General features: G+C 53.2%; 1 protein-coding gene across 1 annotated transcript; it reads left to right on the top strand.

Annotated features, from left to right (window-relative positions):
- Window positions 1-65: 65 nt before the first annotated feature.
- On the top strand, window positions 66-18362 carry BPIFB3 (BPI fold containing family B member 3). Its single transcript, XM_025400212.1, has 15 exons — window positions 66-276; window positions 1279-1435; window positions 3787-3891; window positions 4326-4466; window positions 6245-6308; window positions 8106-8166; window positions 8947-9038; window positions 9156-9335; window positions 11589-11642; window positions 13542-13712; window positions 14620-14687; window positions 15943-15985; window positions 16822-16885; window positions 17441-17517; window positions 18301-18362. The coding sequence occupies exons 1-15, from the start codon at window positions 165-167 to the stop codon at window positions 18328-18330; spliced, it is 1419 nt and encodes a 472-aa protein (XP_025255997.1). The 5' UTR covers window positions 66-164; the 3' UTR covers window positions 18331-18362.
- Window positions 18363-21731: the final 3369 nt, after the last annotated feature.

Genomic DNA, 21731 nt, shown 5'->3' with positions numbered 1-21731 from the left:
ACATTTGGGAGGAGAAGGCTTTCCTGGGAGTGAAGCTGGATTTGGGCTGTGCCAGGTGGGCAGGGAGGAGGAAGGCTGACAATGGGAACAGAGAGGGGAAAGGCTGGAGCAGGAGGAGGGTCTCAGAGTTCCTGCTTCTGCTCCTCACAGGCGTGCAGCCAGCCATGCTGGGCCTGTGGTCCCTGCTTCTGCTCTGGGGCCTGGCGACTCCATGCCAGGGGCTGCTAGAGACGGTGGGCACGCTCGCTCGGATTGACAAGGATGAACTCGGCAAAGGTGAGCCCCAGGTGGGCAGTCTGTGAGGGGGCTGCGGCAATGTCAACGACTCAATCTATGTGCTCAGAGCATCTGTTTTAAGAGCAGATAAGAGCAGGCTGTGATTCCCAGCTGCTTAGAGAGCACATTCTCCTGGGAGTAGCTGTGCAGGAGTGAAAGTTTCCCTTGCAGGCTGGAATGGGTGATGAATTCCCTCTTCTGGGAGGTGGACTGGGTGATATGAGCTGAGGCTGTGTGGGGACTGCGTGTGGCTCAGGGACAGGGACAGGGTGAGATTGAGAAGGTCGAGAGGAGGGCGCTAGCTGGGCCAGTGTCTGCCTCACATTACTAGGGTAGAGGAACTGTACTTGGCATTTGGTACTACAGAGCCCAGTGGCCCGTGGTGACAGTCTCAGGGATGGAGTAGATGGGTCATGAGCAGGAAATGCTTCAGGGAGGCCCCTGGCCTGCCCCTACTTCTACAGGGCTGTTCCTCCATCCTGCCCTTCCCACAGTCTGCACTGAGTCAGGCCTGGAGTGCCCAAGAGAGGAGCAGGGACCATCTCCTCCAGCTCAATTGAGCCCTGGTGGCTACAAGCTCCCCCTTCTTTGCCCTCCCTTACAGTGCTGCAGGGCAGGGCAGTCCAGGACCAGGAGCCCAAGTTACACTATTGACCCCAACCCAATTTGCTGTGTGACTTTGGGCAAGTCTCTGCCCTTCTCTGAGCCTTAGTTACCCTACTGGTAAAATGAAGGGATTGTCATGAGATTTGCTCATTCATTCTCCAAACACTTACTGGATACCTCCCATGTGCCAGGCAGGGAGGGTGGGTGGCCACAGGCCCTGTAGCGGGAGTAAGAGGCTGTTATGGCTTAGTGGGTTCCACCAGTTGAGTGTAACCGCTGGGTTAATTCCGTTTTAAAAAAGAAGCCTACTCAATCTCAGAGGAAGGAGGCAGCTGCCATGGTCCTGGGGGTGAGGTTGCAGTTTCTAGTACCTTCCTACTTCCACTCTCTCTGCAGCCATCCAGAACTCACTGGTTGGGGGACCCATTCTGCAGAATGTGCTGGGATCGGTCACAGCCATGAACCAGGGCCTCCTGGGCTCAGGAGGGCTGCTTGGAGGAGGTGGCTTGCTGGGCCACGGAGGGGTTTTTGGCGTTGTGGAGGAGCTCTCTGGGTGAGTCCCACCTGCTGCATGCGCTACAGGAAGACTTGGCTTTGTTTCCGGGAACTGAGGAGAGATTGACTCTTTTTATTTTGTCTGATAGGCAGTGAGGGTGGTGTGGGAGGGTCGTGATCCAGGTCTAAAAATGATGACTCTACTGCATGCCTGGCAGGACAAGAACAGCAGAAGGCCACTGTGGTTGAGGGTTCCAGCTCTGGGTCAACACTAGTTACTCACTGTGTGACCTTGGGGAAGTTGCTTAGTCTCTCTGGGCTAATCTAGCTATCTGCATGGCTCCCTTTCTCACCTCCTCCAGATGTCCGCTCAAAAAAGCTCTGCACCGATTAGCCCTTTCTTATCCCCACCATACATTTTACAGGTTTGTTTTATGTCTCCTTTGCTAGATTATAGGAGGGGTAGGATTTTTGTCTGACTTGTTCGCCACTGTGTCCCCGGGATCATAAATAGGGACACAGTGGATGCTCAAAAAGTTTTTTGTTTTTTTTTTGAGACAGAGTCTTGCTTTGTTGCCCAGGCTGGAGTGCAGTGGCGTGATCTTGGCTCACTGCAACCTCCGCTTCCCAGGTTCAAGTGATTCTCCTGCCTCAGCCTCCCGAGTAGCGGGGATTACAGGCGCCCACCACCATGACTGGGTAATTTTTGTGGTTTTAGTAGAGATGGAGTTACACCATGTAGGCTAGGGTGGTCTTGAACTCCTGACTTCAGATGATCTGCCCGCCTCGGCCTCCCAAAGTGCTGGGATTACAGGTGTGAGCCACTGTGCCCAGGCTCAAAAAGTGTTTTTGAATGAATGAATGAAGAGCATCACATTATACCTAATATGTGCTAACTCAATGACCACCTATTCAGGCTTTTCTGTGTGTCTAGCACTGTGCATTGTAAATGAATCATCTCACTGAGCCCAAAGGTAGGACTATTATGAACTGCATTTAACAACTGAGGAGATAAGAGGCTCCCAGCAGTGAAGTGACCTGCCCAAGCTCACCCAGCTAGGGGAGGAGAGGGGAATGTGTCTGTGTGTTTCATCGCAGCCCACACTGCCTGGTCAAGTCCAGGGGAAACCAGTCTGTGGCTGGTGGGCGAATTAGAGGAAGGTCAAACGACAGGGCCCAGGCGAGGCTGAAGCCCAGCGTATAGAGAAGAGTCACTGGACAGGAGGCAATGGGGTGCTGGGAGCGGATGGGTATTCACTTCCCTAAACGGAACACAATGTCCAGAAAGCGGGCTGGTAAATGCTGATGTTGCTTGAGGTTTGCTGTGTGTCATTCTGTGGTAGGTGTTGTCAATGTCCCCATTTTACAGATGGGGAAACTGAGGCACAGCAGCACTGTGACTCACCCAAGCCCATCCAGTCAGCTAGTGGCAGAGCTGGGGTTTGAACCATCTGCCTTTTACTGGCTGCAGTATTAGCAGCTACTCATGGGGTGGTTGCCAGGACAGTGAGTCAATCTGTGCCAAGCAGCTAAAAGAGAGCCGGGCACACAGTAAGTGCTGGATAGATATTATTATTATTATTATTATTATTATTATTGATACAATATTCACTCTCCCTCCCCTGTGAAATCTGCCCTCTCAGTGAGGCTGGAGTCTCAGACATGAACCTGGCATTGTTCATGCCTCGAAGAGCTTCTCATAGGTGGTGGAGTCTGACAGTGAAGATCCCATGGGCTCAGGGCAGTGATGGAGGCAGCCCAGGCAGGGTGGGACAGGTGCTCAGAGGGCATCTGCCTGAGGCAGAAAACCAGGGTGGAAGGCTTCCTGGAGGAGTGCATGTGAACTGGGAGGAGTCAGCAAGCTGAAGAGGGATGCAGAGTGGAAGGAGGGTCAAGGGAAGGGTGTTCCAGACAGAGGGAACAGCCTGGGCAAAGACCCAGAAGACAGAGAGTAATGACTTGTGAGGGGCCGTGTCTCAGAACCCACGTGGGTTGCATTTGTGAGTGTGTGGGGGTATAGTGGGGTGCAATGTCAAGGCCAGAAACCAAACCAGGGCTGAGACTGTGGGGATGGAGTGGGGAAAAGCTTTAATTCCTCGAGCCTCCAGCGGTGATGATGATAGGACATTTGTTGAGCACACACTGTACCAGATTCTGCACTCGAATTATCTCACTTGTCTTTGCAACACATCTACGAGGTAGGAACTAGTATCGCCCCACTTTACAGATAAGAAGACTGAGGCCCAGAGAGATTAAGTGATGGGCCAAGGGCTCACAGCTGGCTCTGTGGGTTTGAGGTGAGATAGGGAACACCACCAAGAGCCACTCTGGGCGCCGCCTGGTCTGGGATGGTGGAGGCACTGGGGGGTGTCTGGGAGTGGGCAGCCCTCTCCCTGACTCCCATCCCAGTCTGAAGATTGAGGAGCTCACGCTGCCGAAGGAGTCGCTGAAGCTGCTGCCGGGGTTTGGGGTGCAGCTGAACCTGCACACCAAAGTGGGCATGCATTGCTCTGGGTGAGTGTGCCCTGGGGACCTCTACCGTCCTGCTTCCACCCCCTGCCCTGTTGGAGACTCCTACTCTGCTGTCCCCCAACTCCCTCCCCCTGTATCCCCCATTTCCTTTCACCCTATTTCCTCCCCAAGGGACTCTCAATCCTACTGTTTCCCCCCTGGATCCTATGCCATTGCCCTTCCCCAGGGACTTCCATTTCCCTCTTCCTCCAGACCCGGACCCCACTGCCCAGGCTCACCGGAGAGGGTGGGGGAAGAGGGCGCAGGGAAGTGCAAAATGGGGCTGGGAGGCAGAGGCTGAGAAGGGGATGCGGTGCCTAGGGCACTGGCAGGGCCACCCTCAACCCGCCTCTGCTCAGGACCCAGCCGACCCCGGTGGGCGGGGCCAAGGGTTGGACCTGGCTGCCTGGCCAAGCGCCCAGCGTCCTTTCTTGCAGCCCCCTTGGGGGCCTTCTGCAGCTGGCTGCCGAGGTGAACGTGACGTCGCGGGTGGCACTGGGTGTGAGCTCGCGGGGCACGCCCATCCTTATCCTCAAGCGCTGCAGCACGCTCCTGGGCCACATCAGCCTGTTCTCGGGGTGAGTCTGCAGGTTCCAGTCTGCAGGCTCCAGCCTGCAAGCCCGACCCGCTCGGGATCATCTCGCACTCATCTGGGCGTCTCCCGGGTCTCCCTGGAGCTGCCAGCTGCCTGGACCTGAACTCATCCTACCCCTGCCTGCCCCGCCCACCGGTTTCAACCCGCTCCACAGACCGACAGATTGAGTCCCACCACCGACAGGGACTTCGGCTTAATCCATAGCTTGCGCCACCCACTCCTGGGCATTCCCCTATTCTGGTTCACCGGATCCTGCCGTCCCCTCTCCTCCAGAACGGGCCCAGGGTCTGCTGGGATCCCTCCATCTGCGGGATTTCAACCCCTGCTCTCAGCACATGAGAGGCCCAACTCTGCCTCTGACTTGCTGTGTGACTTCAGGGAGACCCACTCCCCATCTCCCCATTCTGGGCCTTCATGTCCCCATCTGTATATGTGGAGCTGGATTTGATGATTCGGAAGGCGCTATGACATCATCTCTTCCCAGGGGCTGGCCAGGTGGCCCTCCCTACACCTTGTTGAATCAGGTGGCCCTCCGTACACCTTGTTGAATCATCACAATTTTTTTTTTTTTTGAGAAGGAGTCTCACTCTGTCACCCGGGCTGGAGTGCAGTGGTGCCATCTCAGCTCACTGCAACCTGTGCCTCCCGGGTTCATGCTATTCTTCTGCCTCAGCCTCCTGAGTAGCTGGGATTACAGGCGCCCGCCACCATGCTAATTTTTGTATTTTTAATAGAGACAGGGCTTCACTATGTTGGCCAGGCTGGTCTTGAACTCCTGACCTCAAGTGATCCGCCCGCGTTGGCCTCACAAAGTGCTGGGATTACAGGTGTGAGCCACCATGCCTGGCCTCTGAATCATCACTTTCATGGGACCATGGAGGCCCAGAGGTCTCCTTGCCCAGGATCACACGTACAGATCTGGCGGGGGTGGAGAGGGACTGCTGTCTGGCTGGGTCCAAGGCCTCTGTCAGCACTCTGAGCCAGGCCACAGCTGCCTCCCACTTGTGTCTACTGTTCTGTGTCCACCTTCCAGGCCCAATCCCAGCTCCTGCCCCATCTTTGTTGGGTAACTCTGAGCAGTGAGGGGTCATCAGGCGGTTCTGCGTTAGCTAACAGCTTGCTCCTGTCTCCACAAGGGCCCTAAGAATGGGATTCCAGGCAAGGGCTTTGGGCTCCTTAAATTCCAGTGGTTCTGTCCTGCTCCTCCGGGATAGAGGGGGCCTGGGGAGGAGTGGAGCCCAGGACAGTGTTGGTGTCCTGTGGTTGGGGCTCTGTGGTTGCCACCCTGCACCCCCATGGTCTCCAAACAGACCTGAGCCCATCTACATGCACTTATCCTCAGGTGTCATTCATTCATTCATTTATTAATCTAACAAATACTTGTTGAACCTGCACTCAGGGAGCTCAATAGCAATCATTGTCCTAGGCCTGAGTGTCTCTTGTTTACAAATATTAGAGGGACAAAGGAGACAGACATTTGTCAAGCACAGATTGTACACCAGCCACATACACACTCCCATAACCCAGGCAGCAGCAACTCTCTAAGGTGGGCACTGTACAGTTGGGGAAAATGAAGCCATTCCCTGGGTCCCCTGGGGAGGCGGAGCCAGGATTTAACTCAGGTCTCCAAAGCCTCAGCCAACACCATCCCCAAGAGAAGAGACAGGAGAAATCCAGAGCCCCTAGTGTCCCCCCGACCGTGTCATCCAGGCGGAACCGTCCACCTGGCAGCCACACCCACACGTGTCTCCCTCTGCTCAGACTGCTGCCCACGCCACTCTTTGGAGTCGTGGAACAGATGCTTTTCAAGGTGCTTCCGGGACTGGTGAGTGTGGGGGCCGTGGGCCAGCATGCCCTCTCCCTGGACTGGGCCTCTTTCTCCCCCAGTTTTGGGTAAAGTTGGGTGCCAGGTGGGATTAGGCTGTACTTCCCTTCCACACCCACCAGGTAATCCCATCCGGGCCTGCTGACCGGCCTTCCTGGCGCACCTGCTAGTCTGGGGGTGGATGACACGATCCTTTCAGATCCTCAAGCCCAAGTGTGTGGCTCCAGGTGGCCTGGGTCCCCTGCTCCCAAATCGGAGGCTCCTTCTTACCCCCTGCTCTGTTTCTGCCATTTGTATTAGTACTTACTTTATGTTTTTCTTTAAATTAGCTTGAAATGCAAATTGAATCACTTGATGGTTTTAAACTGAGCCCTGTGTTTGGCAATCATGTCTAGAAAAACATGTACCTATATTCATACATCATATATAAACATATGAAGATTAAAGGATGTCTGTCCATGGCCTGCCCCAGACCATCCTGGTTTCCACACCCAAGAGAGCTGGTCTGGCCCAAGCCCCATATCACCGAGGGAGAGGGGAGGGCCACATACACAGCAAAGGGCAGTCAGGCCTCCTGGCCCCACCGCCTGGCTGGCTCTCCCTGTGCGTACTTGTGAACGCCGGTGGGGGCGGCAGAGGAATGGGAGCCTAGGGTTGGCAAAACTGCCCTGGGCTTGAGGAAGCCAGTTTGGAAAAGAAGCTTAGCAGGAGGAGGGGCCCCTAGGCAGGACCATGTCAGGCAAGTTTCCCCCAGGGCGTGAGGGTGCATTTCAATTGCAGCCCCTAACTTAGTCTCTGGGGCAGTTGGCCAGCAGCTAGGTTTTGTGTGACACAAAGAGGTTTTGAAAATGAGCATTCATTGCCCACATTTAGCATTGAAGATTTCTCGTAACAGTCCAGATTTGTGGCTTCTATTGTGCAATCGGTCAGCCTGGCTGCCGAATACCTCCCTCCTGTAAGTGGGAAGTACCTCTGGTACCTCCCGTCTGGTGCCCAGAGGGTTTGCTTTCTCCACACCCAGCAGAGTCCCTCTCGTCTCCTCTCATTTCTGTGACTTGCCTGACCTCAGAAGTTCTGGAGTTCGGGGCCCCCACTTGACATGCAACAGCCCTCTTTTGTTTCTCTGAAAACAGCTGTGACCTTGGACAGGTCACCTTCTTCTCTGGCCTCAGCTGGAGGATGAAGGGCTGGAATGGTCCTCTCTGAGGCTCCCACTCCAGTGGGCTATGGGACTCAGGCTCTGTGATTCCCAGACTCGGATTCTGAAAGTCAAACCGCTTGCTCCCTGTTCTCCTAGCACAGGGCTTAGGAATGAACACGTGGTGATATGCTGGATGGACACCCCAGATCCAGGCCTGACTCTCTGGGTGGAGGCGAGGAGGTGCCCCGCTGTGGGGTCTTGATCCTAGGCTTCCCAGTGCCCACATAGGATGGCAGGGGATGGCCTGTGACTTTATGGGGAACCAAAGCCACTTTTGCCTCCTCAGGTGAAGGCCTTGTCCGCATGCCCAAACCAGCCTCTGAAATGTGTCTCCCATGGTCCCCCAGCCACCTTTGGGGGTTTTCTAATGGGGCTCTTGTAACCAAGGAAAGACAGCTTGGGGGCCCACTCAACCCTCTGACACCTCAGGCTCCAGCCCCTCCCCTGCCTCCCACCTGTGTGTCTCCTGTCTGTCTCTGCCTTCTGCCTTGGTCCCCAGCACCACGTAGCACCAGATAGCAAAGCATTTAAAGAACATGCAGCTGTCCTCGCAGCAAGCTCTTCTTTGCCCTATAACATCCGTCTCTCTGACACAGCTGTGCCCCGTGGTGGACAGTGTGCTGGGCGTGGTGAATGAGCTCCTGGGGGCTGTGCTGGGTAAGTTAGGGCGCAACGCCCTCCTCTTTGCCCCTTCTACCCCTCTCTGTACGACCCCAATGGGGTAAGGTACTAAGGGGAGCCGAAAGGGGCAGGATCTCGGGGTCCTTCAGTTCCTCCTCACACTGACAGGCTGCCCCTTTGAGGAGCCTCATGGAGGAGGCCTGGGCTGAGGCCGCCTAGCAGGGACTGCAGACCCAGAACCATCGGTTCGCTCTATGTTGGGTGCTGCAGACCAACATTTATTGAGCACCTAGTGTGTGCTTGGCACTGTCAGAAACAGGGGGAAGATATGATGACTACCTGATCAGACTAGATGACCGAGGCCCAGAGAGCTCAAGTAAGGAACCCAAGGCCCCGCAGCCCCAGCAGACCCCAGTCTCTCTGTGCCTCATGGAGACACTAGTGCCTTCGGTGTTCATAAAATGGGTTTGGGAAAATATAAAAAGGCACAACCAGGAAAAGAATAGAAAACTTGGGGCCGGTATGTCTCTGTAGGTGGTGTTATGTAAGAGAGGCAGGGTGGCAGTGTGTTAGTGGCACCAACTCTGGAAAACAGGAATCCTGGTTTTGAATGCTGTGACTGTGTGGCCTTGGCCTGGTGACTTCCCCTGTCTGAACCTCAATTTCCACATCTGTAAAATGGGGATGAAGTCGCGGCCAAGTGAATGCTTAGCAGAGTGCTAGGCACTCAGCAGACATCAGTAAATGGAAATAGGGGCTATTAGGATTGGGAATCGGGCTTGTGGGGTCGTTCTCACCCCTCCCTTTCCCATGCAGGCTTGGTGCCCCTTGGGGCTCTTGGGTCCCTGGAATTCTCTCTGGCCACACTGCCTCTCATCTCCAACCAGTACATAGAACTGGACATCAACGTGAGTAACCAGAGGGGCCTCTCCTGCTGCTGGGGGAGGCTAGATAGGGGATGTCGGGTTCAGGCGGGTGGGTGAGCACCTCAAGACCCTCCTCGGCCCTGTTTCCTGCCCCTGCAGCCTATCGTGAAGAGTGTAGCTGGTGACATCATTGACTTCCCCAAGTCCCCTGCCCCAGCCAAGGTGCCCCCCAAGAAGGACCACACATCCCAGGTGACAGTGCCACTGTACCTCTTCAACACCATGTTTGGACTCCTGCAGACCAACGGTGCCCTCGACATGGACATCACCCCTGAGCTGGTGAGTGTGGTGCCTGGGGGATGGGATGGGGGGCCCCTGCCCTGCTGTGCCTTGGCATTGCTAGTGCTGACCTACGCGCTGATCAGCCCTGCTGAGCCCTCTTCTCTATAATAAAAGGGAGTTGAACACGTTTGGGGTGTGTACACTGCTGTTGTCCACTCCTGTACTTAAGGGAGACGTTGCTAATCGATCGTGGTCCTCTACCTGGTTAAACGTGACTGGGACCTCTGAATCCTTCTCAACTTGGCACTCCAGGAGGTCACTTTCAACTGGTCAGGACTGGCATATGGAATGAAGCCCACTTTCCGTCCCTGTATCAGATGAGCCTTTCTACAGTCTAAGCACTAAAGTGTGAACCACTAACATTTCCACTGCTTTCTCAAGAGCAGATTTGAGTGGGCCAAGAGCAGATTTGAGTGGAAGAAAAGAAAACTAGGCAGGGTGGCTCATGCCTGTAATCCCAGCACTTCCGGAGGCTGATGGGGGGAGGATCACTTGAGCCCAGGAGACACCCCATCTCTACACAAAATACAAATATTAGCCAGGCACGGTGGTGCATGCCTGTGGTCCCAGTTACTTGCAAGGCTGAGGCGGGAGGATCACGTGAGCCTGGGAGGTCAAGGCTGAAGTGAGCTGTGCTTGTGCCACTGCATTCCAGTCTGGGTCACAGAATGAGACCTTGTCTCAGAAAAAAAAAAGAAGAAAGAAAGAAAGAAAGAGAGAAAGAAGAAAGAAAGAAAGAAAGAAAAAAAGGAAGGAAGGAAGAAAGAAAGGAAGGAAGAGAAAAAAAGAAAAGAAAAAGAAAGGAAGAAAGGAAGAAAGAAAAAGGAAGGAAGGAAGGAAAGAAAAGAAGAGAAAAAAGAGAGAAAGAAAGAAACAAAAAGAAAGAAAGGAAGAAAGAAAGGAAAAAAGAAAGAGAAAGAAAGAAAGAAAGAAAGAAAGAAAGAAAGAAAGAAAGAAAGAAAGAAAGAAAGAACGAACTCGGGTTGGATTGTACCAAGAGTTACCTGAACTTTTGTTCTGTAGCTTCTAGTACCTCCCAACTTCCATTCTGTCCATTCTGGCCCCTCTCACATCCTGGAAAGCCCAGACCCCAGAGGCCCCACCCAGAGGCATTTATTTTGGTCTCAGCTTGGGCTCCCCACTTGTAGCTCAGGCCCAAGGAAGCAGGGGTTGGTCACTCACTTCTTGCAAGTGGGGTCCAGACAGCACTCTGAAGGCCTCTGGGAGGCTGGGACAGGACGCTGAGCTGCGGGGAAGGTGTCTTCTAGTTGGGGGATGGGAGCAGTCATAGCCAGGCAGAGACTCTGAGTGTAAGAACATGCCTGTCTGAGCGGCCTGCGGACGTGGGTGTGTGCATATGAGCATCATGGCAAGAGAGAGGAATGTCAGAGGCCTCGTCCTGGTGCTGCGTGTATGCTTATCCTGTGTGAACAGGGTTGTTGTGAGAAGTGGGCATGTGTAGTTCAGGGTAGGGGGGTCTCAAACATCAGGGCCCCCGGAGGCTGGGCCATCATCAATTAGCAGCCTGATGGGACTGTAGTGAACTGGGGGCCCTGTGCCCCATTCCTCAGGCAATTGCCACTCAGCTGACGCAAGGGGAGGGGGTACAGGCTCAGCGTGACCAGATTTTCCAACTCTTTTTTTTTTTTTTTTTAAATTTATTTATTATTATTATACTTTAAGTTGTAGGGTACATGATTTTCCAACTCTTTAGCCAGAAACTGAAAAATTTACATACTGATTTATAAATACTGATTTATAAAAACTTCCTGATTTATAAATACTAGAGACAAATTCATAGTTTTTGAAAATACTATTTGGGTAAAAGGCAAAAAGATCTGGGGTCAGATCTCTGGGTCTTTAGATCATGAGCCCTGGCAGAGTGAGTAAAAGGTTCTGAAGTTAGCCTGCCTGCGTTCAAATCCTGGTGTCACCACTTACCAATTGTGTGACCCTTGGCAAGAGCCTCAGTGTCTCCATCTGTTAAATGGGGGCAATGGCAGCACTCACCTCTTTGAGCTGTTGTAAAGGTGAAATGAGCAAAGGCGTGCAGAGCCCCTAGCATCTGCCTAGCATGCAGTAAGTGCTCAATAATTGCTAGCTGTTAGAACAAACTTGAGTGTTTGTAGTGATATGTATATGAAATTGACAGGGTAGGGGGAAGAGTGGTGAACAAAACTGCCTGTGTGTGCCGAGGGATTCCTGTTCTGTCTCTGTGTTCACCAACTTTCTCTCCCATTGGGGGTCCAGGTTCCCAGCGATGTCCCACTGACAACTACAGACCTGGCAGCTTTGCTCCCTGAGGTGAGTGACCCTCTCATGGGTTTTGATCATTGTAGCTTTTTCCTGATGACCATGAATGGGCTCCAGACTCTTTCTCAATACAGCTCTCCAGGCAACTGCAATTGAACAATTGAGTCCAAATTCACACTAAAGTGTGAATGACTAACACAGCATCCTTTCCTGATAGCAGATTTTGCTTAGAGAGTAAAGGATTAGTGTTTGACTGCCCCAGAAATCAACTGGGCATTTATCCTATGGAAATTGTTTCTGTAGCACACAAGGGCAAAATTCTTTTCGGGTTACTGAGCTCCCTTCCTCCAATTGGCTTACTTCATCCTGACCTTAGTCTTCAATGTCCCCAGAAAAAAGACTCAGGGCACTGGTCTTGGAGAGGAAAGAAAAGGGAGAGGGTCAGGTGGGTCTCCCTAGTGGGCATGAATACATGACTTCAAGGTCTGGCCTCAGCTTTCCCATCCTTCAATTGGGGCTGGACCAGCCGCTTTCCAGCTGTGAGAACTGGAATTCGTACTGAAGTTAAAATGTCTACTACAAGGTCCTTATATAACAGCAGATTCTGAAACAGGTTGGAAAGAGGCCTGGGGGCCTGGGCTCTCACCAGAGAGGATGGAAATGGAAGCTGGTTTTGGGGGTACAGAGGACAAACTCTGAGTCCTTGAAGGTGGTGATTCAAAGCAGTCTGGATGAATGAGGTGGGGGCCTCGGCTTTCCAGAGTCCCTTGGCTAAAGGGCATAGGAGCCTCATGGAAGGGATGCAATTGGAGTCAGACATTCAGAAGAACCTACAGATGGCAGGAGTGGAGAGGGACATGGGGCAGACAGAGATGACTGAAGCAGGGGTATCCAGATGTAGCAAGTGGGGCCTGCCCCTCCAGGGGAGGGCTAGTCTCTGGAGACTGAATCCTTTGGCCTCCATTTGCTGGCCTTGCAGCTTCACAGCCCCATGTGGCTTCAGATTCTGTGGCATGTGAGGGTGGAATGAGGCCATTCCTGGTCCTGATGATCCTGCCACTTGGGGATTCTGGGCTTGAGGAAGCCTAGACTCAAATTCCAGCAGGTAAGCGTCCCAAGGGACGTAATTATGTGTTCCAAGCTTCTGTGGTTCTGTAATTTCCTTAGTTTCATGACGTTGCAATCATGAGACCCAGAATTTCCTGATCGTGTGACTCATTTAGGCAGTCAGTGAATATCCGCTGAGCACCTACTGTGTGACAGGCCCTGCCATGGAACACGGGCATACCTGCAGCTGGGGCTGCACAGAGGGCAAACAGTGAAAGGAGACAAAAGCTTCTGCACTTGAGGGGTTGCCATTCTGCTGGAGGTGACAGACAGTGCACAAATAAACAAAAACAGAAACAGTGTCAGAAGGTGGAAGGCGTGGAGTGGTGAAGGTGGCTTAGGAGTGCTGGCTGGTGATTTTAGACACCACCAGCAAGGCCTCGCTGAGGAGGTAACACTTGAGTGAGGGAACTTTGCAGTTCTCTGGGAAGATATTTCCAGGCAGAGGGAGCAGCAAGTGCAAAGGCCCTGGGGCCTGCCGGGAGCATCCCTGGCAGCTGGAGGAGCAGCCACGTGGCCAGTGAGTCTAGAGGGAGAATGCAGGGAGGGGAGCAGGTGAAGTGGAGAGGTGGGGAGGGGGGATGGAGGACACAGAGCCTGTGGCCTCAGCGAGGATTCTGACTCTGCGTGAGACCGGAAGTCTGATGTGGCAGTCCCGCAGGTTGGTGTCTCCACCCCTGAGTGTAGCCTCGTCGGGGCTGAGACCAGGCCTCTGTTGTTCAGGCTGCAACCTCATTGCCCAGCACGTTGCCCGGTGCCTGGTAGGTGCTCAGTGAGTGTTTGCTGACTGACTGACTGACTGTAGTCCTGGGGCATCTGAGTTCTGCCCCTGCATTTCTCTAGGCCCTGGGGAAGTTGCCCCTGCACCAGCACCTCCTGCTGTCCCTGCGGGTGAAGGAAGCTCCCACAGTCACACTCAACAACAAGAAGGCCTTGGTCTCCCTCCCAGCCAACATCCATGTGCTGTTCTATGTCCCTCAGGGGACCCCTGAATCCCTCTTCGAGCTGAACTCGGTGAGTGGTCAAGGGGTAGGTGGGGGTCTGGCATTGGGGTTCCGAATGGGGCTGACCGTCTCTAGGACTGTGGAGGTGCCGCCCCCGATTTCAGGGTGGGAGCCCCACATAGCCCAGCACAGGAAGCCCCCCAACAACCATTGTCATCATCTGGGCTGAGCCCCAAGACCCTGCCTCAGTTCCTGCCTGCTCCCTCCCGTCATGTCTGCCTGGGCCTGTTGGGGCCGCCCACGCTGCTTCTTGGGGGTCTCAGGCATTGCTCCCCATCTCCCCAGCCTCTCTCTGCCCAGCTATCTCCCTGATGACGCTCCCTTCCTCTGACCCTCCCTCTCCAGTCGGCTTCCTCCACCCTACCTCTGCACACATCTGGACGGAGGCAGGCCCCTCCCGGGACCGTCTGCCCTGGCTCCCCATGGCCAAACACCTGAGCCTGACATTCATTGTCCTTCTGTCCCATCCTCGCCTTGCACATCCTTGCCCCCTAAGCCTCAGCTACTCAAGTCTACCAGGTCCTCCGCCTCTGGTTTGTCTGTGCTGGGTCCACCACCTGGAGTGCCATTTCCCCCTTCCCTCCACTAGCTCCTCATCTTTCATGATTCAGCTGCTACCTCACTGGAGAGGCCTTCCCTCACCGCACAGCAGGCGTGCTTGAGGGGCTCTCCAAGCCCCTGCAGCCCCAGAGCTTCCTCTCCTACAATACCAATTGCCCTCAATTTTAATACTGTGGTTCTCTGCTGTTCAAGAGAACAGCAAAACCTTCAAATTACCTCCTCAGAGCTCAGCACGGACCCTGACACACAGTAGGGCCTCAGTAAGGTTAGTAGACCGAACAGATGGATGGAGGCAGACCTGTCTTCAAGCTCCTTCTGCCGATTGCGGGTGACCTCTGCCTGCTTTGCCCATGCAGGTCATGACTCTGCGTGCCCAGCTGACTCCCTCGGCTACCAAGCTGCACATCTCCCTGTGCCTGGAACGGTAACGTGGGACCCTGGGGACAGGATCTTGCTCTTGTCTTTAGGAACAAGAATTAGGGGCTGGCAGGATCCACCTCCCATTTCTTGGGCATCAACGAAGTTCCAGGTGTTTTCCCAGCATCCTCCTTGCCTTCAGCACCTGCCAGGGAGGAGACAGTGTCAGTCCATGTTATAGACAAGGAATCGGGGGCTCAGAGCAGCAGGCTCGAGTGGGCTTCTTCCACGGCACCCCTTGCTGCTGAAAACCTGCCTCTGGGAGATAAAGCTGCTGCCGGGATGTGGAGTCCAAACTCCTGAGTTATCAGCCCCAGAGGCTAACCAAGAGACAACCGGCCTTGAGTGTCAGGAAGTGCGTTGTTATTCATGTGGACTTCTTACTTCTCTACTCTCCTCAGCCTCGTGGTAACTAGGCATCCATCATGATAATCATAATGACCAAGATGATGGTCCTTCATCTACATGCACAGTACTTTACAGTTTGCAAAGCACCATCTACATGCACAGTACTTTATAGTTTGCAAAGCACTGTGCTGGCCCAGGCTCACACAGCAGGCTGTCCCTAGAGCAGGTCTGCAGTCTGGGCCTCGGTGATGTCACCACGGTGGGGCCCCGGCCTGTCTGTCCCTCCCCTGGCAGTAGGGACTTTCCTGGAGATTGCTGAGACCTGGTGTCCTGTGTCACAGGCACCCATTGCTCCTCTGACTCCATCTTAGCGCCCCCACAACAGGCTACTGCTGCCCCCGCCTTCCATTGTTGCCTCATTGCAGACTTTGACGGAGGGCCTTGCCTGCTGCCTGGGTGCACCTCCACTTCCTGATGCTAGTTCACACGTCCGCCTTTTAAGGAAGTAGAGATGGCCCTGGATTTGCGCTTGGGCCAGATATGATCCATCAGTGAGTTGCTGCCTTGAGTGGACACCTGCTGTATGCAAAGCACTCTGTGTCCAGTGCTCAGTCTGGGGGAGGGCCACTCTTCTGAAGGGTTCAGCCATCTGCCCAGGGTCAAATAGCCGGGAGTCAGACAAAGGCGCCAAGGCCAGAGGTGGTGGTCATGATGCCTCAGAAGGGAGGTTAGGTCCCTTTAGGTCCATTTTACAGGTAGGAAAACTGAATCTCCAAGTCAAGGCTGGATAGAGGGAGAGTGTTGGGCCTGTAACCCTGTTTCCTGATCCTGAGAGCTATGGTGGGGCAGGCTGGGGGTGGGACAGGGGTGGTTGGGGGTAGTGGGGGCCCCAGCATCTCTCTTCTCTCCACCAGGCTCAGTGTCAAGGTGGCCTCCTCCTTTACCTATGCCTTTGACGTAAGTTCCTGGGAGGGTGAGGGGCTTGGAGGTGGTGAGAGTCTTCAGGTGTGGTGTGGAAAGGGGGTGGTCATGAGTCATGGGCCGTATGGCTGAGCTGACCTCAGGATTGGGCTCTGCCCCAATAAGCCAGAGTGGGCAAATATCAGGGCGTGTGTGGGTGTGTTGGGGGGGTGGGGGCAGTGGGGAGAGAGAGAGAGAGTGGGGGGCAGTGGGGGCAGTGGGAAGAGAGAGAGAGAGAGAAACAGTGATCATCTTAGGAAAGTGAATCTCATGATCTTCCATGGTCTTGGAACCTCACAAAGTTGTGGACGTCTAGAACCTCACAAGGGTCCATCATTCTGGAACTTCACCCAAGTAATAAGTTTCCCAAACTCAGAAAGTTCCATTTCAGAGGTCACAGAGCCCCGAGGTTCCTGCTTCTTACAGAATTTTGAGGCTCTGGAATTTCACCATGGGCTCAGTTTCTAGAACATTCTTGGAGTCCCTAAACTGACAGGAATCTAAGGTCAGACCCCACAGACTGGAGCTGGGCACACTTCCTTCAAGGCACTGCCCACCTCCAGGCCCCACAGACTCTTACAGGAAAGCACTTCTTCCAAGCTCATGGGGCCTGGGGTAAAGCCAGCCTAAATCACAGAATCTCTTTCAGGATCGCTGGTGGACAGCCCAGGCCACCCCCAAGTGCCCTGTGCCTGCCAGGAGCTGTGGCCTCAGGCTTGGGGGAGGCTGAGGCGGCTGGGTCCCTGGGTTTCTCTCTCTGGGAAGGGGATGCTGCTGCCTGCAAGGCCACACCCCAGAGCACCACCTGCACCACCCTGTGTGTTCTGTTGCAGGAATCGCGTTTAGAAGAATGGCTCAGTCATGTGGTCCGGGTAGTGTATGCACCGAAGCTTAACGGTATGGCAGCTTTTGCTCTCTTGGACACGTGGAGTGTCCAAATATGGGATTGTCTAGTCTGTTGCCTCTCTTTATGGTTCTGATGGGGGCACTGAGGCCAGAGAGAGGTCGGTCCTCATTTGCAAGATGCAGATACTGAGGCACCAATTTTTCCATTTCAATAACATTGATTAGCACCTACATCATGCCAGCCTATGGGCTTCAAGAGCTGATCTGACCTCAGTCCTGCCTTAAGCTCCCTTAAGCTCCCTGTCTCGTAGGAAATAATCATATAAACAAATGATTAGAATATAGATGACCCAGAGTGTGTAAGGGATTGATGAAGCCTTTAGGAGGCTGGATACAGGGGCACCACTGACACAATACAGAATAGGGACATTTTTGTTTGGGTGTAGGAGGATAAGTAGGAGTTTGCCAATAAGAAGCTGATTCCCTGAGAAGAGAACTGGCTGGCTAGTGAAAGTGATGGAATAGGGTCAGCAGGGTCCGAGGGTCCCTAGAGTCCAAGACCTCCCCACCAACATACCTTTGTTTTCAACGATTCTCTCTTCACAGTGGCCCTGGATGTTGGAATTCCCCTGCCTAAGGTTCTTAACATCAGTTTTTCCAGTTCAGTTCTGGAGATCATAGAGGTGAGTCTTCTCTGCAGATATGGTGCAGATGGGCCTTAAGCTTGTCTCTGGAAAGCCCTACTTGAAACTCATGAGGGGAATGCTTTGCTTCATCCTCTTGTCTGTCCCTGACCCATTTTCTAAATTTCTCAGTGAGTTACAAATTACCTAACTTAGGAATGGCAAATATATGACGTGTGTGCTACCACTCCTCCATTACTTGCCCATGGCAGGCATCATCAATCAATCATGGAGTTCTTTCCCATTGGATTCAGACACATGTCTGGCCTCTAGAATGGAACCTAAGATTTACTCACAGAATCACAGTTCCCCTGGTCCAACAGCAACAAATACATATGCTGTCTCTCCCTTATCTTGTGTCTGCAGCAGATATGACCAATGGATCATGACATTTTTTCTTGTGGAATATTGATATGGCCTCACAATCCTTTTCAAACCAGCACAACTCTGGGTGGTGGAATAGCTCTAGGAGGGGAGCAGAGCAGAGAGTTCTGTACCCATTTCTCAGATGAGGACCAAGGCTGAACTAGGTCAGATTTCTGGCCCAAGATCACACAGTAAATTAATAGCAGAAATGGCACTTGAACTTGAGTCTATTAAGTCCTCAAGTCAGAGCCTGTCCCACACTGGATGTCATTTGTTCATCATTAATTTATTCATTTAATGAGTGCCTGCTGTGTTCCAGGTACAGCACCAATCCCAGGGCAGGGGGGTAAAGATGGCTGCAGTGACGGGGCATTGCAGAGACTCAGGGGCATAACCAAGAGTGGTTCTTCCTTACAGAATGCTGTTGTGCTGACCGTGCCATCCTGAGGCTGAGACATGGCCACCAGCCCTCCCTGTTGACTACTAGAGACCACCTGTCCACTCTGCCTCAATTTCCCTCCCAGTCTCTAGCTGGTGTTGGTGACAGTAAAATTGCCCTCTGGCCCTGCAGCACTACTCCAAGTTTGAGGTGGAAACTGCCTGGGTAATCATAGAATTGCCTCAGAGAGAGCTCTGGGACCTCAGTAGCAAGCCCTGAGCTTTCAATAAATGACTCCTCTATCTCGGCATCTCCTGGCTGGTTTATTCCCCAGTTACACAGGACTTGCCTTGGCCTTTGCCTCCAGTGCCCTCCTTAGCTCCAGGTAGGAGCTTCTGGGAGGTGAGGGGACTCAGGGCCTTGACATTGTAGCTTTGAGTCCCTAACTGACCTTGTTGGCCTGGACAGCCTCTGTGTCCTGTTCTGCCTTCCTCTCTGTCCCTTCCCTCCCACCTCCATCTCTCTCTCTCTTTCTAATACTTTTACCTTTCTCTCTCTCTCTTTCTAAATACTTTTACCTTTCTCTCTCTCTCTCTCTCTCTCTCTCTCTCTGAGTCTGTGTTTTTCTCTGTTTCTGACTTTGGGATGCTTATCAGGAGTGACATCTGAGTTGAATTTTGAAGGGAGAATAGGAGCTTTCCAGGGAGAAGAGGCACTAGCACCCCAGGAAGCAAGGATAAGTGAGACTTGTTCTTGCCTTGTGGTCTGTCGGGGTAGGGGGTCCCTACTGGCTGCACATCAGATGAGCTGTGCCAAACGCCCTTGGTGCAGATGGGGAGACTGAAGCCAGAGCAGGGCTTGGCTGGCCCCGACCCACACACAGCAGAGTTGGGATGAGAGAATAAGGGTCCTGCCTCTAGGTCCTAGGCTTCTTCCCACTGCTCAAGATGGGCCCCTTTGATGAAAAATGCCCCCAAGTTGGCACTTATGGATGGCCTGAGTGAAGAAGTGCCAACCAAGTTTCGATCACTGGCTCAGAGGATTTGAGGCTAGGTGATAGGCAGGGTAGACTTGGAGCTCATCTGAAGGTTTGTCCACCACTCATTCATTCAGCCGACCAGCTAGCCATCCATCCGTCCGTCCATCCATCCATCCATCCAGCCATCTTCCTCCCTTCTTCCTTCCTTCCCTTCCTCCTTCCCTTCCTCTTTCCCTTTTCTCTTCCTTGCTTTTCATTCATCCACCTTACATTTATTGGTGCCTGCTACATGCCAGTGCCAGGTGACATGCTCGGGTTTATCTTCCTGTGTCTGATTTCCAGACACTTCCAGTGCTACTGATTCCCATCATGGTTAAATCAATGGCTTGAGTTAGCTGACCATGTTCAAATCCCAACCTGGCTTCTGGTTAGCCATGTGGCTTCAGGCAAGTCATTTCATCTCCTTGAGCCTCAGTTTCTTCATCAGTAACTTGAGGATGTTCTATTATGGCTTTGAGGATTAAACCAGCACTCAGGATGGTGACCCATCCATAAGAAGCCCCCAGTTCCCGTTAGCTCTTATTACAGTTGCATTATTCTATCTCCTCTCCATGCACAGCTCCAGCTGTCCCTCCTCATCTCTCACAAGGAACACCCTTCCCTGACTCCCACCCTTCTCTCTTCCATCCCATTCCCGTCCTGCCCATCCTTGACCTCCTCTGACCATCTCTCACTGTTACTGACAGCCCTGCAGTGGCTGGATTCCTGGTGCCAACAGGAAAGTCTCCAAGCTCCGAGGCTTGGCATTTAAGGCTGCCTGTGACCTGACCTCAGCTGATTCCTCCTGGAGCATGCAGAGGGAGCAGAGCTGTCTCTGTGCCTCGGGCTCCTCATCTGCGAAGTGGGACTGTTATAGTACTCACTCATGGGTCATCTGGGGATGAAACCAGACAATCCTTGTAAAGCTCTGAGAAGAGTGCCTGGCACCTGGAAAACAAGTAACAAGGTGCAGCCAGGCCTTTGCACGGCTCTTCCCTCTTCCTGGAACATTCTCTCTCCTCCAAACGTACCTGGCAAACCCGTGCCATCCTTCATACACAGGACAGCGCCTCCCCATGTGGCGGCAGGGCCCGGTACTGTATGGGCCACACTGGGCGCTGCCTCAGTCTCACTCTGCCACTTGCCCAAGAGCTCCTCAAGGTCAGGGACAGTGTCTGCTTCATCATGGTGAGTCCTGCAGCTGCAGAGAGCAGACGTGAGAGCAGTTGACCTCTGATGAGCACTTACTGTGTGCTGGTCGCTAGGTCGGATGCTTAACATTCCTTAGTGCACTGAACTTCACAGCCCCCGGGATGGGTGGGTATTATCACCCTGTTCTACATACAAGGAAACTGAAGCTCAGAGAAATGGAATCAGCCGGCTTCTAAGTGGCAGAAGCAGGATTTGAACCAGACCCCTCTGACTTGAATTCCAAAGTCTGCGCTTTCACTGCTATGCTGGAAAGTTCTTGCTGTATTTATTGCACGCTTACTAAGTGCCAGACGCTGTTCTAAGTGCTTTAGGTACGCCATGTCATCAGCTTCTTGAATCAGCCCTGCTTTCTAGGAACTGTCTTCACCTTCATTATACAGTTGAGGAAACTGAGACATAGAGAAGTTAAGTGATATGCGCAAGGCCCCACAGCTAGGTAATGACAAGGTCAAGGTTTGAACCTAGTACCCACCCCTGCCTCTGGACCCCAGTCTCTGAACTCCGCCCTTATGGTGAGGAATCAAGCAAGACTGAAGGAAGCCCCTTGCAGCCCTGGAGGGCTGAGAGTTCTTGGCAGGGGGGCAGGGGCTGAGTGGAGGGTTGGTGGTGGGTCTGGATCTGTTTTCTAATCTCAGCAGCCCAGTGTGACTCTCCCGCCCCTGTGTACCTTGGGGGTGAGTCACTTCCCAGGGAATCTGGGTGTCCTTCCAGCCGTCCCCCACTATGTCCTTCCTGCTCCAGACAAAGGTGCCTTTTGGAAGCTAAGCCCAAGTGATCTCCCCGGCGCCAGGGCTGCCCTAATCCTCTCAAGGCGGCCAGGAAGGACCCAGGGGACAGGTTGGCCTGAGGACTGAGAATGGCACAGAGCCTTGGGTGACTGGCACCACATTCATGTGTGCACCGCACTCTACAGTCTATAGTGTGCATTGCTTCTGCCCTCTTACGAGTGGGGAAAGGAACAGTTGCCCTCTTTGCATTGTATTCCATTTAAAACGGTAATATATTTGTATCACAAGCATTTTTATCACACTAAGTGCCAGGCAATGGGGAACCACAAAGACTTTAAATAGGGAAGACCCAGGAGCTGAGTTACTCAGATGAGTAGCATCATTTTGAAATGTCCTTTCTAGTTTCCCCATTTTACAGGGGTGCAGACTGAGGCACAGAGAAGGAAAGTCATTGTCACAAGTTTATGCTCCTAGCAGGCCGGGCAAAACTTACCCCTACTCAGTGTTTGCT

This window comes from Theropithecus gelada, chromosome 10 (assembly GCF_003255815.1).
Source record: "Theropithecus gelada isolate Dixy chromosome 10, Tgel_1.0, whole genome shotgun sequence".
Lineage (NCBI taxonomy): Eukaryota > Metazoa > Chordata > Mammalia > Primates > Cercopithecidae > Theropithecus > Theropithecus gelada.
This window is presented reverse-complemented; position numbering and strand designations above follow the sequence as displayed.

What these genes read in the sequence shown, in the direction of transcription:
- BPIFB3 (XM_025400212.1), top strand. Translation starts at nt 165, where the DNA reads ATGCTGGGCCTGTGGTCCCTGCTTCTGCTCTGGGGCCTGGCGACTCCA. An exon ending in CAAGGATGAACTCGGCAAAG is followed by an intron (nt 277 to 1,278) that starts GTGAGCCCCAGG and finishes CTCTCTCTGCAG; the next exon opens with CCATCCAGAACTCACTGGTT. An exon ending in GTTGTGGAGGAGCTCTCTGG is followed by an intron (nt 1,436 to 3,786) that starts GTGAGTCCCACC and finishes CTCCCATCCCAG; the next exon opens with TCTGAAGATTGAGGAGCTCA.